Source organism: Thermobia domestica, chromosome 4 (genome assembly GCF_964235325.1).
Source record: "Thermobia domestica chromosome 4, izTheDome1.hap1.1, whole genome shotgun sequence".
In the NCBI taxonomy this organism is placed as follows: domain Eukaryota; kingdom Metazoa; phylum Arthropoda; class Insecta; order Zygentoma; family Lepismatidae; genus Thermobia; species Thermobia domestica.
This window is the reverse complement of record NC_137457.1, coordinates 290,800,863-290,817,702: the sequence shown is the minus strand read 5'-3', so window position 1 is coordinate 290,817,702 and position 16,840 is coordinate 290,800,863. Positions and strand designations below refer to the sequence as shown.

At 34.8% G+C, this 16,840-nt stretch overlaps 1 protein-coding gene across 1 annotated transcript; it reads left to right on the top strand.

The window, feature by feature from the left end:
* Nucleotides 1–1,076: 1,076 nt before the first annotated feature.
* Nucleotides 1,077–16,361, top strand: LOC145684161 (uncharacterized). The gene is made up of 3 exons (XM_081756145.1): nt 1,077–1,594; nt 3,434–3,939; nt 12,979–16,361. The coding sequence occupies exons 2-3, from the start codon at nt 3,578–3,580 to the stop codon at nt 14,072–14,074; spliced, it is 1,458 nt and encodes a 485-aa protein (XP_081612271.1). The 5' UTR covers nt 1,077–1,594; nt 3,434–3,577; the 3' UTR covers nt 14,075–16,361.
* Nucleotides 16,362–16,840: the final 479 nt, after the last annotated feature.

The window sequence follows — 16,840 nt, the reverse complement described above, 5'->3', positions numbered from 1 at the left end:
CTACGAGAAATCCTACTATAAATGCTTCCGTCTAAAACTAGCCTTAGTCGAACTCTTTAGTATGAAACTAATCACGCGTCAGAACGACTCTGCATAAGGCCCATTATGTCTTATGTTACTATTAATTTACACGTGATTATAAGTATAATATGAAATGTCTGTAAGAATATATATCTATAAATGATAGGATATCGACGAAATGGTATTGAGGCTCTCTCTAACAACTGTGTCAGTGCTCTCTTCACGGCGCCACTCTACTTCTGTAATTCCAATATTTGCAACAGATACTGGGGCTCTCATTCCATAACAATCTTTGCAAAATTTGTGGTTTGCTGAAAAACAGAAAAAATAGAAAAGGCAAATATAACTACTGTGCCGATTCTCGCACACGAAAACGCTAATTGCGACCACGCAAACTCCTATGGTATAAGGGCCACTTGAACCTTGAATCATTATACCGTTGATTCGTACACTTTGATTTGCTTACCGTGGTGAATTTGCATAGTGATACTAGGAACGGAGGGAACGAGAGAAAATGGTGTGCTCGCGAATTGTTGTGCTATTTACGGTAAGATTAGATCCAATTCACGTTTGGTTTTTGAGGTGCGGTTGGGAGTTCGACAGCGGCTGTGCTAGTGCGTGCATCGTAGCTGGTCGTGCTCCAAGAGGAAGGAGATTAAGTGGGCCCAGTGATACCCCTACACTACACTTACACTTTCTGTTCCATTTACACGTACATACATTCCCTTCTTTTTATACTCTTTCTCTTTTCTATTTTCATTTTACACTTCCCACTTTCCTCTACTTTTTTGCCCTGTTCACCTTGGCTTTTCGCCCTCTTTCCCTGTCTGAACTCCTTTCCCGACTTTGACTTTTTCCTGATTTTGACTTTTTTCCCGACTTGTGTCAAATCTTCCCCTTTGTGTCCTGTATATTATTCTATTTTGTTTGTCAATCATAAATCCTCTGTTTGAGGTACATATTTGACCAATTAGCATTAGTAGCACATATGCCTAGAAAGCTGGTGGTCCTACCTATTTGACTGATAATAGTCTTACGAAGAAGAAGAAGATTAGTACAAGTTAAGCATTCAGTAACAACAGTTCTTGTTGTTGTTGGTACATTTACACGTGAAGTTCTATACACTTATGATTACTGTTGTAAAGATTTCCAATATAGTTGCAGAATGACAGTTTTTACAAAATACTTCTAGCAAAACTTCCCGTTATGAATTAATATTCATGAAACCGTATGCACAGATAAAGTGTTTAAAGAACACAAGGGTTCACTCGAGCACACGGTTTTACCAAATAGAACATTTATGGGTAAAATACGATGTGAAACATTTTTTGTGAAGAAATGAGAGTGTGCGTTGAGTATAGGCAATTTCTGTTAGTGCACTGCACATTGAAATGAATTTTGAGTGGTAGTGAAAGTATTTTATGTGTATTTACTGAAGTGGAATAGATTCCATATGAAGGAATGTCGCTGCCTCCATATGTATTTGAAGAAATCTGTCAAATTTGGCTGAACCGAGTGCTCAAGTAATGTCTGGTACAAATACAAATATTTTCGAGACTGGTAGTGTTTATTAGTAAGTATTTATCTATGTTTACACACTATCACATTTAAATTTGTCACCGTGTACAGCAATACACCGCTCCTAGAGCTTCTGCCGCTTTTGGAATTAATCGTGGAAGACTTCTTTTCAAAGAATGTCAAGCACCTTCTGCGATTCGCACTGGCTTTCGGCAATGGTATCCAAATGGCGACCTTAGAGCTCCTTCGTGGCTAAGCGGTTAGCGTACGCGCCTTTGGCGCGGGAGACCCGGGTTCGATTCCCGTGGGAGTTCAAATGGTTCGGAGTCTACGTTAATCAATAGGTCCACGTCTCATATAGCTTTGCTGCTGAACGGGACGTTAAACTCAAAATCAGTTCAACCAAATGGCGACCTTTGAACTGGATCTTCAGCCTCGGTATGTCCACACGAGCTGAATGTAGCGAGTAGGGTGGGTGCGCAGATAATCTATTTTCTCGTAATAAACTGTGTGAGGAGAGCGCGGTGAAAGGGTGCATTGTCGTTGTGGGGCAGACAGTTTTTCGCGCGCCATAGATCCGGTCGGTTTGCCAAATATCCTCTCTCAGACGCCTTAAAATCTGGATGTAAAACTCGCTATTGAACGTTTGGCCCCTGGGGGCGATTTCGTAATGCAGAATTCCGTGAATGTCGAAAAAGGCGTGAAGCATGTACTTGGTCGAGCAGCGGACCTGCCTCACCTTTTTCGGTCGTGAAGATGATGGACTTTTCCACGTGAAGACCGCTGGTTCAGGGTCGTACCCGTAAACCCGTTTCGTCAATGGTAATGATTCTCGACATGAGGGACAAGTCGTCCACGACACGCTGACAGAGTTCTTTCTGCTCCTGGGTCAGCTGCCTAGGACGAACGTGGAAGCTACAGGGCAAATGTTCAAATCACGTGAGGATTGTCTACATTGTTACGTTTAACACCGACAATGGCAGCAATGTTGTGGATTATTCTCTAACGATCCTCATGCACAAGTTACTGAATGGTTTTAACATTTTCGTGTATTGTGCTCGTCGAAGGCCACTGTCGTCAAGCAATGGGATGTTTCTGTTCTAGCATCGGCTCTTGAGGACTGTTCACACGCAGATTATGATATGACGAGTTTCTACTTGATTAGTCAGGTACATTCCCAGTTTAAAGAATAGTAGAGTTGAATATACTTCTTCAAGTTCGTAAATTTTACAAATTTTGTAATTTTGCTTCTCCACTGAATGGGCAGAAATATATCAATCATCATCATAAATTGTAGAAAGTTTACTGCTAGCTGCGTGCATTTGCGATACTTGCAATCTTCATTTTGTTTACAGCATATTGTTGCATTTTAAAATAAAGAAATAATTATAAGCCCAAGGGCATTAGTGATTGTATGTGTTTACGTTTTGTTGAGTTTTTTCATAATGTTACCATGTTTCCATAATGTGTTATTACTGCACTTGTTATCTTGTAGCAAATTTTTCAACATTTTATATGACATATAATGATGTAGAAGTAGTAGTTTTTTAAACTTTGTTTCATCCTGAGTTTAGTAATTAGTGTGTGTAAATACTTAAGTTGCTGAACTAAAAATAAAAGAGGTTTATTGTTGCTTGTTCTACAAATTCACTATAATTTTCAGTGTTGAAACTAACATTCATTCATTTATAGAAAATCAAATAATTCTCATATCACTGAATTTATGTGCTTTGTTTCTATAATGAGTTGTGAAAATAACAACAATATAATTTCTCTCCCGATTCATTATTAATATGGTCGCGGCTAATACTTGCAAATTTTTGAGTTGATAATTAGGGGATAGATTTTGTTTTTGTTACTTGCTACATATGTATATTTTTCATTTTATTTGTAGGTACTCTTATGGGAAATTCATTAAACTAAGCAAAGAAATGGAAAGTAAACAGAAGTCATTAATTAATAAATAACAGCGATTTGAAATAAAAGTCGACTTTATATAGATCATTAATGATCCGTACAAAAATTACAATGTATTAAGATGGAACATGAGAATAGACCAGATCATGAAATATGCTCGATGGAAGCTAAAATCTTTATCAAAGTTGAAAATAACGATTGTTTTTTAAAGGAAGATTCGAAAGAAATACAGGAGATGGTGTCATCTGAAATTAAAGACGAAGTATTGTCAGTACTCGCAGATGGAAGTATAACTTTGACTTCAAGTGAATTTTACTCAGTAAAGCCAGAATTCGAAGGTAATGAGGGTATCACATGTATGGATGTTTGTGATACTGAATTGAAGGTTGAGAGGTTGGACTTGCCTACAGTATCCAGTGAGACGTTCGTTAATAATATAATAGAGGAAAATGTCAACGATACAAGTAATTTTGACCTTCAAAGGTATTATGTTTTATTCAATGCATATGTTTTATAGTGCTAATATGTAAGGAAAACTCAAATCTACCTTCTGCAACCTTTTTTTTTTTTATCGTTTGGGGAGTTTAAATAGAAATATACCAGATAGAAAATAAAGATTAGAAGAATGCATTGCATGAAGTTCTATATGATTATGAAAGCTTAGAATTTCCTAGGTGAAAGGAAAGCATGATGATGAACATAATTTTAAAATAATCTTTCAAATTAATTTAGGAGGGCTATCTTGAAAATGAAGACCATTTAAACTATAAAATAAAGAACAGAAAATATATTGGAAGAACAATTCTGTTACGTGAAGCTTCCTTCAGTTCTCTGCATAATCACCTTCTACTTTTAAACATTTGTCATATCTGGTCATCAGCTTCAAAATTCCCATGTTATACTCTTCTGGTAATAAGGGGCATGGTGGCTTAGCAGTAGAGCTCTTACCTCTGGTCCGTCGAGTCCCTAGTGTGATATCGAGCTATAAGTTTGTGGTGGATAACATCGTGCTCATGGATTTTCTCGGGGTACTCCCGTTTCCCTCACTTCCTTATTCCACCAATTCTTCCATCATAATTTACTTGCTTTGATCATCGTCTTCCTTAGTCTAACAGGTATAATCGTAGAATGTTAAAGATTTCATTTCATTTCTTCCTGTGCGCTAGTTCATTAAGTCGCGTGGACACTGTATTATCTAACTCTTCATCACTTCCAGAACATCTATAGGCCAGAAAATTTTCCCCTTAGAGTAAAGGTGGAAATTATTAGGAGTAAGGTTCGGGCTTTGTACTGAATAATTAAAAATTTCCCATCTGAATTGTTCCAGTAATTTTTGAGTTGCAACAGCAGTGTGAGGACGAGCATTGTTGTGAAGAAGCATAATTCCTCTATAAAGCAAACCTCTCCTCTTGATTTTGATGGCTCGTAATTTTCTTAGTTTCACAATAACGACTTGCATTGATAGTTATACGTTTTGGAATGAAATCCAGAAAAAAAGGGGGGTGACCACAATTCCAAAAGATGGTTGCCATGACATTTCATGTTGAGAGTGTCTGTTTGAATGTTCTTGTTTTTATTTATGTATTAATTTTTTGGTGATGAAGGATGAAGCCTTTCAAGTGATTGACACTTTCTCCCTGGGGTGATGTGAAGCACCCAGGGCTCATCATCAGTCACAATCAGATCAAGAAAGGGGTCTATATCTGTGTGATATCGTGTCAAGAATTTCAATGCTGTGCCCATTCTCTGTTTTATGTTGGTCACCCAGTTTCCGTGGAATCCATCGTGCACAAATTTTGTTGCAGCCGAGATGTTGCGACAAAGTTTTACCAAGCAAAAACGAGAAGTGTGTGGAAGCACTGTGCAATTCATTGAGACATACGCACCTGCCTCGCAAGATTCTTTTGTTCACTGCAGTCTTCAAATCTTTTGTGGTGAGTAATGGAGCGTCCAGGTAGAGTTCCATTGCACATTTTTTCTCAATGTTGAACATTTCGTTGCACATTTCTTTACGTTATCACCATATACTGCTTTTAGTTAGTGGTAAATTTCAGCCAGTTTCACCTTGTGAACATTCAAAAATCGAATAATACGTCTTACCGCACAGTAAATAGGATTTTCAATCACACACAATTCATTTTGACCACCCCAACTACCCAACCTCCATTCTCAGTGTTATAAGCACAGCTGCTACGGAAGCCAGTTGAGCCTGAGAAGAGAAAGAGGAGTAAGTTGCACGTCGAAAGTGCGTATATGGTCTTTTGTTTGAATTCAGTGACCACCTGGCTTAATGTCCTGGCGATAGGAGAGTAGAGCAAGGAAATTTTGAAGCTTGTAATCAAATTCGACAAATGTTTAAATGAAGGTGGTGATTATGTAAGAGAAGCGAAAGAAGCTTCAGGTATGTTGTAGTTTTTTTTTTCGATAAATATTATGTTTTTCATTTTGTATAACTAATCGGCTTATATTTTCTGGATGGCGATCGTACGTGATTTTTGTGTGTCTTGTAGATATTTTCTTACACTTTTGTCTTTCTACTTTTACAATATCTTTTTTTCTAGTGTGGTTATCGCAAATACATATTACTAGACCAAGATCACTTTATTCTTGTCCTCCTCCATTTATTTCTGTTAGTAGCGTGTTGGTAGTGCACCCTTTACAGAGGAATCATGCCACTTTTTACTTTTATCTTCTTTTCTTTTATAGTTTATGATTGTTTCTACTTGCTACTTATATATTTACATAAAACAATGTTCAGCTGGTCTCTTTCTATTAGAGAATACTTATGTTACTCTGTAACAGAATGAAAGGAAATTACATTTCCCTTGTAAGTAGAACCGAGGGAGCACAGGAGGAAATTCTCTTGTGAACCTGGTCAACAGATGCTTCTCCTTCCTACTCGAAAGCAAGTAGTGTTGCAAGCTCATACGTTTGAAATGTAACTATAGCTGCGTGATAGGGCTATTCCAATATCTACGTTTATTGCCACGATTACAGCAGCAGCTACCACTCACATAAATTATTATACATCAAATCTTTTCTGCGGGCAGGTCGTGAGCATCCCGTTGTAGGCGTGTGATTTATTTTTTTAACATTATTGGAGTATTACAATATGCTAAATTTAGTTCCCATGGAACAGGGATCATTAACCATGCAATGTACACATATCTTTTTTAAGTTGGATTATAGAATGATTATAGTTTTAGGAACTGTGTATTTTAACTCGTATCTTGCTTTCTTTCACGCAAGACATTTTTTCGTCTGGATACTCTTGTAATGAAGTATTCGGCTTCATTGTCTGAAATACCTGGTTGAATTATTATCCTTCCTCAAATTTTGCTTCATTTAGCACATGATTAAGTTCCTTCGCATCGTATTCCAACATTTAGCTGATGAAGTAAATTGCCGTGAAACGAAGTGCGAACAGATTGTGACTAGTTTATTCTTTTAATATGAAAATAAAGTTGTTGAGTTATTGATCTTTTCACTAGAACAAATTGAGCTTTTAATAGCTTTCTTGGTATATTCGACTTCAACTTGAAGCGACTGTGAAGTAATACCAGTGTCAATTTCTAACGACTGTATTATGTTGTAAATTGTTCCAAATGTTATTTGAGATTCATTGTTCTCACAGTAAAATATATTTATATAAATTTCTCGGAGATAATTCAGTGGTACATAAATAGTCCTTAACAACTATTATTCAAATAACTGAATTATAGGTAGCATTTGATTGCTAGTACTATCTTGCCAAAGCTCTTATATTAGAATCAATATTGACATGTTCAGTTTCTAGCTCTCTCCTTTGTAAGATTAAATATTTATAACGTAAGTGGTATTTCTATGTTATATAGTCTTGTGACAGTTTCAAAAATGTATTTCAATCAACTATTAATACTTCCGAGATTTATATTAGGGCGTTACTCTTTGACAAAATGTGAACATTTTGACAAAAGTCCTACGTCAGTTTCTATCGTAGATGCAACGTAAATTGAAAATGAAAATCCGTGATGAAGCTTGCAGAAAGCATTTCATTATACACGTAAATGCACAATTTAAACGTACCATATCACGTAAATGAATCGGAAAAATATTTGAATCATAGCATAAATAATGTGCCAATGTACAAATTATATTATCTATTTAGAAAGATGGCACCTCTTTCCGGTCGGAATTTTACTTGGATGAGATAAAGGAAAAAATATATAAAGACAAGACTTGGAGTGTGCTTGTGACGCATCGTGCAACTTAATGTAGCATGATATTGGGTTTAGACCCTTCAAGGCTCTCCGTCAGAGAGTTCAGTTCTTGCTCTTAATGGTAAGCGATATAAATATAGATAACGATATCTGAAGAACAGATATTGATAAATAAATAAGATGGTATTAAGTTACAACTAAAGTTTACTCTGTAATAACTGGGGCGGCGGTGGCTCAGTGGTAGATCGCTCACCTCTGGTGCATGGGGTCCCTGGTTCGATCCTAGCTCGCGCCAAGTGAACTTGGTGGTGTTCAAACACCGTGTGCATGGGTTTTCTCGGGGTTCTCCCGTTTCCTCCCACTTTCTTGATTCCACCATTTTATTCATTTATCATCACTGTCTCCTTTAGGTAGCCGGCATAGCCGTAAGACGTAAAACTCAAAGATTTCATTTCATTTTCTCTGTAATAATTGATTTTCATTCTTAAATCTAACGAATTATTTGTTGCGAAATGAATAACACATTTAAAATTCCTGCTTTAGCCTGGCCGGCATAATCGTGGGATGTAAAACAGTTACAATTAATTAAACAACTGCTTTTTTTCAGATATTGCTTACAATTAAGTTGTGATATCCGTCCTTGTTCTTCTTTTCGTTGAATGTACAACATACGTTTGCAGTTGTTCAGTTTGTATTAATATTTTATTTGCTTCTAGTTGTAAACTATTCAGATATTCAATTGAAATGAGATCCCTGTTAATGGCCGGCATTAATTCTTCTTTTTCTTGTGTAATTCATGAAGAGGCGATGGTGGTAAAGTGTACAAGTTTACTGTGTTTTTTAGAAACAGTATTGACGACAATAGTCAAATCAATTATTAGTATAGGGGGGCGCGGTGGCTCAGTGGTAGAGCGTTCACCTCTGGTGCTTGGGGTCCCGGGTTCGATCCCAACCCCCGCCAAGTGAACTTTGTGGTGGACAAACACCGTGCTCGTGGGTTTTCTCGGGGTTCTCCCGTTTCCTCCCACTTTCTTCATTCCACCATTTCACTCATCTCTCTCATCATCACCGTCTCCTTTAGCCTAACCGGCATAATCGTGGGACGTAAAACTTAAAGATTTCATTTCATTTCAATTATTAGTATACTATTACTTGCGTGGAAACTTTCAACCTTAGTTCAATGAATTTTCAGAGAAAATATATTTATTACAAGCAAAGATATGAAATGTTTTTTCCTTGTCAGAGGTCGATGAATTTGTGCATTTATTACCTTTCATAATTAACACATAACACACTCTGCTTCCTTTGTATAGTTTTTGATCTCTCCAGCAATAGTTCGATATTGTAATTCCGTTTCAAATTTTTTTTTCAAGTTACTGACATGTACTAATGAACTATACTGACAAACTGTGAAAGATGATTCCTCACATCAAAAGAGGGCAGAGAGTTCATATGAACCTGCGAGGAAAAGTGCATAGTTTCCAAGCTCTCCAAGATCGTGAAAAAACTCATTTCGACAGCCGCTATTTCGAATTCAAAAAACTGTTGAGTGGCAGTATGTATCACCTTAAAGACATACGTTCACAATCCAAAAGTGTATATTTTGTCAATGTGCAATAAGTGTGCAAGGTATTTTTTTAGAGGTTATAATTCCCAGAGATGCTCTCAACAAAATTCTCAGGTGCAGTTTGATTTCAAGGTTGGTCCAAATAGGTAAAATGTAAGCCTACATAGTAATGAAGACAGAATGCTTCGGCAGGAATTCGGAAATGTTAGGGACCTCCAGCACCACTGTACTCGTTTTCGGAATGTCGTGTTCTGCTGTTTTGCTTCACTCGTATATGTAAAATGTGAAATATACTGTGACAAAATACATTGTAAACGTGTTATTCCAAATACATGAAACCGTGGAGTTGCTAGTCCTAACACTTTAAACTTTCCGTCAAAGCATTTCGTGTCCACTATTGTGAAGGCTTACATTTTGCCTCACTTCATATATAATAACCTTGAAGTGAGGTTGAATCTGAAAATTCTCTTGAGAATATATATATCTGGAAATTATATCCTGTAGGAACTTCTTTGAAGATTCATTACATATTGATGAAATATGCATGTTTGGATTGTGTATGTGTGATTTCCTTCACACTATGAACAACACCTCCACGGTTTTCCGAATTCAAAATAGCGGGTGTAGAAATTCTGCTTTCTTTCGACTTTAGATAGTCCCAGATATAAAATTATGCACTTCTTCTCACAGGTTCATATTAACTATTTGTCGTATTTTAATGTGAGGAATTACCATTCAGTTTGTGTTTGTTCATGAACATTTTGTGTATGAGTGATTACTTCCTCACGAACTCTTAATTCTTGGAATCATATATTCTATAGTTTCAATCTCGATTAGCATTTCTTGATAGAAATTTCTCTGGAAATTAATAAATGACCAAAACAGGCTGCAACGAAAATTTAAATTCTTGATAGGAACGCACTTTCTTTAATGTATACTGAAATTTAGTGATTTTTCTCACGTTGAAATCTTTCTGGAAGTTTTTTTCTTTTTTTGTTCTTGAACTGTAATGTGAATTATTAAGTTTTCCATTGAACGCATTAATCGATAAATCAATAGTTGCAAGATACAGACTTTTTGTATATTTTGGCTGCATGGAAAGTTCACAATGGTAATACGGTGATACGCCACATATTCTAGCTATATTTCTTTTTCTAGAACATTCCAGATTTCGTTCTTAGAAGGTTATTTCCTGTATTCTTTAAATTCTACCATTTTTTTAATACTGCTCTATTGCATGTCGCATATACTCATAGAGATTCTATCATGAATCGTATCGTTATACTCCAAATTTTCTTATATTTCGATACCTGACACCTGTCTTGGACTGGGTTTTAGGTAAAAATACTTCGCTGAAAAAGTGTAAACAGGCCAGCTGCCCTAAGAAGGGCTTTCCTCATTAACACTAAGCAAACATCTTCCTTATAGCTAACGTTTAATTCTCTGGCCTTTTATTTCCTTCCCAACACCAAGGGACATCGTCCATTATACGTTGTGTGCAAAAATGGCCATAGATGCCGAAAGCCAAGAAATATAATTCTCAATTCTTATCTTGAAAATAATGACCAATAATACAAGTGCTGTGTCGAAGTACCTACATTTTCGAATTAGTATACTGATCTCAGGAGGAAATGTCTTTTTTTCCAAAGTATATAAATCATTCCAACAAATTGCTATCAAGCCACATCGTTAAAATATCTATAATCCTCTTAGTTGTTCTTCACGTGAATTTACGATTACGTTTATCCGACTGTTACATAAATCTTTTTCCCTTCGTTGCGGGCTGTTCTTAAACCAATCTTTAGAATAAAGATACTGATACAAATATCGCCGCATATATACTAATTCAACACAAATTCTGCACCAAGCTAGCTTTCATCCATTTTCCTCTCTCATTCGAAATTGAAATGAATAGTGAAATTTGATAAGAGATTTCGCTGATGTATAGAAATTTTGTCAAACAATGTAGATATGTGCAAAAATTTTGCAGTTACCTAGTTATTCAAATTTTCAGAAAAAAATCCAAAGTGCATTAATTTTAGAAACATATTTTTAAGACGCTTAGAAACATTTATTTTCATGTAAGACGCATATGTATTAACGTTGGCATACTAACCTTGGTTTTATGCACTGCTTTAAGTGACATCTGAAAGTTTATGTACCTCAAAATGGACAGAGATATTGTATATATAGCATCTAGAATTAAGAATCTCAAATATATTCATGAGTTGTCAAAATTAGATACCTTTGTACAAATTATTGGGAATTACAATGAGATATTTATTGATTTCTCAGTTATCGTAACAGTTTTGTAAATATTTGTTAATAGAAAAATATATTCATGCATTTGATTACAAAATTACATTGTGATTGTACGTGAAGCAAATACTTTAAATTTTGTGTGTACTTCCGCTGGATATGAGTATGTGAACTGAGTAGGAGGTGATTATTCTGAAGCAGTATAGCTAACTGCCTAAAACAAAAATGTGCGAGGAGTATCTACTAGTGTGCTTAGTTCATTTCTTTAAGGATTTAATGTTATAGGCGTTCAAGTCCTATGTAGGAATTGATGGTAGTAATTGAGTTCATTTACACGGAATGTGTAAGATTATAAATGTAAATGCTAAATAAAGCATTTTTCGGCAAGTGCGAAAAGTTTGGTTTTGCACAAATTCTACAGTGTTCAATTCGTATGTCACTCATGAAGAAACGGTTATGTTGGTGGGATTAGGCGTTGGTTCATGTTACAACTTCTATTGCGGGAAGTAAATGCAGACATATTTTCCTCTAGAGTCAACAAGGTTAGCTTCCGTCAGTTTTTTTTTTTTTTTTTGTGAGTTCGGATTGTATCTTGTGTAGGAAGAACCTTTTTGAGTTCTTACATTAAATTTATTCTCAATTCATATATGCTAGTTGAAAGCGATTATGTTCAGAGTTATATTACGAGGAAACTGAATATTATTGTTAGTTCGTTGAATGTACGCAACATTTCCTTTTCATTTTGTCTATGCTGTTGCATGACACAACGGAAAAAAATTGGGTTTGGTGGCCGATTATTGATTCGAATGTGTATTTTTTATTAAGATTAATCTCGAGGTGTCTTAATTTAAGTATTCTGTGAAACGTTAAAGCTTTACTCCTATATTAGTCTATCGGCAGCTATATTATGTAATTTTGATACTGATAACTGATCTTGCTGTTTATTACGATAATTTTATGCGACCGTTGTAAAGTCAGGATAATCATATGAAAGTAAGATATTACAAGTATTAAGATGTGTCATTGTGTAATTTCATTCGTGATTTGTAAAGAATTATCGTAAAATCAGGAAATTTCCTTCCAACTTTAATTGCTACTACACAGGGCTAGTGCAAACAATATGGAGAAATCCAAAATTGTAGAAAAAGGTTGTAATATGCGTAGCACCTACTCCTGTTATTTTGAGAAATTCGGGAAATTTTGTTTGTACCTGAAAAAATACCAATACTACTGAAGCTAAATGATGCACCTGGACGAGATGCTTCCCGAGAATATGAATGATAGTTTTGTTTTCTGCCTAGCCGTAACATTTTCTGGTTTGAGAAATTGTACAAGTAGCTCAACGTTTGGAACATCCAAACACTAAGGTTAATATTTACTTTATAAAACATGTAGAAATGAGTCCTGAATTGGGACGTCTTAACAATTCAGTCTGTTTTTTTAGTAACTTTGTTTAAATATCATTTGCATTATATAATTTCAATATTAATATTTTAGGAGTCATGTTGAGGAGTACCGTGAGCCTGGTATGACGTTTAGTTATATTATGAACTCAGAAAACCATTCTTTTGAAAGTGTAGCTAACAAAACACACCCTTGTGAAGAGTGTGGTAAATTATTTAATGAGTTTTGTGATTTGAAAAGACATTTGCTGATACACTCGGGAGTCAAACCATTTACATGCCAGGAATGTGGCAAAATGTTCACACAGCAATGTAACTTAAAAAGGCATACTTTAACTCATACAGGGGAGAAGCCTCACATTTGTTTTGAATGTGGGAAAGCGTTTAGTCAAAAAACTACCTTGACGATACACATACTAAAGCATAAAGGTCAGAAGCCGTATTCTTGTGAGGAGTGTGGGAAGATGTTTAGTAAAAAATCTAGCTTGAAAAAACACGAGTTAACACATACATGTGATTTACCTTACCGGTGCCAGCAATGTGGTAAGTCATTTTCAGAAGACATCAAGTTGAAAATACATATGTTGAAGCACGTTAGTTCAAATCGAAATACTTGTAGGGTATGTGGTAAAGTTTTTAAGAAAAGATCTCATTTAGAAAGGCACGAACTATCACATACGGGTTTAAAACCATACTCATGTGAAGAGTGTGGAAGTATGTTTACCCAAAAGTCCACTCTGAAAACTCATTTACTAAAACACTCGGGTAATAAGGTGCTTTCTTGCGAGGAGTGTGGGAAAGTGTTCAATGATATTTCTAATTTAAAGAAACATTCGGTTATTCATAAGGGTATAAAACGCCATTCATGCAACGAGTGCAGCAAAAAATTTTATACTAGAAGAAAACTAAATATCCATATGGTTACACATACAGGTGAGAAACCGTATCCTTGCGAAGAGTGTGGAAAAGTCTTTAGTCAACAAAGTCATCTTAAAAGGCATAAGATGATACACTCTGGTGAAAGACCTTACTGTTGCCAATTGTGTGGAAGAACTTTTATCCAGAATTCTGCATTAAGCGTTCATATTCTAAGACATAAAGGCGAGAAACCACATACTTGCAAGGTTTGTGGAAAAATGTTTACTCAGAAATGTACGATGAGAAGGCATATGCAAACACACACAAGTTAAAATTTTCTTATTGGTCCAAAATGTTGAAACTGTCATCGGAAAGTGAACATTGGATATTCACAAAATGACCTATGAGAGTTTTAAGAGATTGATACCTGTAAAATTTTAAGATTAGAAAAAGAAATTTTTTAAAATTATTTCGGCGTATATTGACGATTTATTTTAGCTTCACGAAAGTATGCCAAATAGTTTACTCTGCAGTTTCACTCTGCTATTTGCTATGTAGTACGTATTGGTATAAAGGAGGTGACGAATTGTTATAAATTCATTCAGTATAGAACATTAAATATTTGAAATCAATATAAATAATATTATTTTTCTACTAACGTGGAAAATTTATGTATGAATGTATATATTAGAAGTGTATGTTATTGTAAAATTTGGTTAATGTTTACTCGTTTTTTATTGAATGTAAATATAATATAATGCATATTTAAAAACGAGACAACACTTTTCGCAAAGTATTGCGTTAAAATTAAGAAAACAAACTAGCGTTTTTATTCAAATACTCATTATGATATTTGTTTCAAGGCGCTATAGTTGAATTTGCCCCTCTTGTTATGCTAAGTATTGTGTTTATTACCCTGACATTTTTCATCAAAACAGGTAGTTCGTTCTATGTTCAAAGTATTCCCTTTATATATATTTAGTATTGCCTAAAAGTGACTTATCCGTCATCGTATGGAGGAGTCTAAAAACAAGAATTCAATGGCTTAAATGAAGGGATTTTGAATTTATTTATGCAGGCGTAGGAGACATATTGAGGATTTACTCTTATTCCTCGGGTTTAATCCTTGGAAATAAGCAAGATTTCTATGCTGGGAAGAAAAGAAAATTACAAACATGCTTGGCGAAAACAAGTTTTTACATGTGATAACTATTAATCGTACAGTGGTTTGTTTAAATTTTATGCGTCATAGTCAAACATTTTTGGAAATAAATATTCGTGCTTTGGGGTGTATTCAACAGCACATAAGCTGGTGGTTTGTCTTGTATCTATGCAAATTTTTGTTTGTTTATACTTGGTGGTAAATACAATTAAGGAAAGCGGGGTTGTTACGAATGATCGTTTTTTAAGAATATCCAGGACTTTTTTTTATATATGAATAAATTCCACTGGTCACCAAAGTTGTCCTTAACGAAATTGGACTTGACTCCTATAGTTTTTATGAATTATTGAAATGAATTGTAATATTTAATGTCCCCCGATTATGCACCGAGGTGAAGGGAGACGTTGATGATTAGCAATGAATGAAATTTTCGAAATGAAAAAAGTGGGAAGAAACAGAAGAACATCGAAAAAACTAACGCAAACGTTGTTTGTCTATCACAAAGCTCATTTGACGCGACGAGGGAACCAACCAGGGAGCCCATGCACCAGAGGTGAACGTTCTACAACTATAAAAAGTAGTTTTTGGATATGGAGTGACGTTTTATGAATATTTATATTCGTAATGTGTTTTATTGTGTAAATGTTTAGATAACTGCACAGCTGTGTTTCTTCCTTGAATTTCTCTAAATGCTAGTTAATTCTACTATCAATACTTGTGTTAGTTATATGAGTTCGTGTCTGGAGACATTCGCGAGTTACTTCATAAATTCCTGAATATATTTTAACGTTAATAACTTTTAGCATCTAGATATTAAAATAAATTCTAACAAAATAAAATTTTAACTGCCATCAAATAATTTTTAGTGTATTTTACCGGAACTCAATATTTTATGAATATTACATTGGGGAATTTTGTTCAATATTGAATTTTCCATTAGTGATAATTAGACTTCCGCGTTATTTCTTTTACAATTTTTCCTAACTAAAAATTGTTACTTTGAACAGAAAATATGAATCTAATGAAAAATTTATATGTAAGAAAATGAAAATATGAATAAAATTTATTAAAGCTATAGGCGTTAAGTTGTCTTTGTTTCGGAATAATGAATTTTTAGTCAGTAAAATAAACAGTATGTCCTTGTTTCTCTAATGTATTGTACTGGGTGTAAGACAAAACTTTTAACGAAAGTTCATCCTGTATATAATAGTAACCTTTCCTGGAAAACTGAATTTCATATTCAGTATTTTGATGTTCATAGAAGTAGTGTTTACGTTGGAGGAGGAGAACATAAAATGCTTATAAGCTTATTGACGTAAGAAAGGTGAATTGTCCTATTACATGGCCTCTCCAGATAAGAAAGTTCGCATCTTTGAAGTGTATAAAATATTATTTGCTTTAGTGCAAAATTTATATACCTCAATCTTAAATTTGAAACGCGATTTAGAAATACAAGGAAAACATCACAGGGGTATATCTTGTTTCTTCCTCATTTTTTCTATGTATATCTGTTTTAAGTACTGACGGGTTCTATACCATTTTGTACAAATGCACACATCATAATGTTTACAGAGTGATTATATAATCGAATCTAAATTACAATTGTTTGATGCGTTGACAAACTGTGCGGAAAATACCTTTTCCTTTCTCTATTTTTTCGTTAGCGTTTCTTTTATCACATTTATTTGAGCCTTGGACCTACAGTTGATTGTGTGTTTTTAATCTGTTTGTCATTCAATAGTTCGAAGTTCTCTTTTTGGTATGTCTTCAGAAAATTTTAAGTGTATACAGTCATTATAACAGTTGTGCTACTGTAGATAGATTTATTAGTTTTTTCAGTTTCTGTAAATAGCGACAAACTAAAAGCAGATACGTGAATTGTGGTAAAGTATCATATCCAAAATCGTATTCTCTAGTTCACTACGTTTGTGGTTTT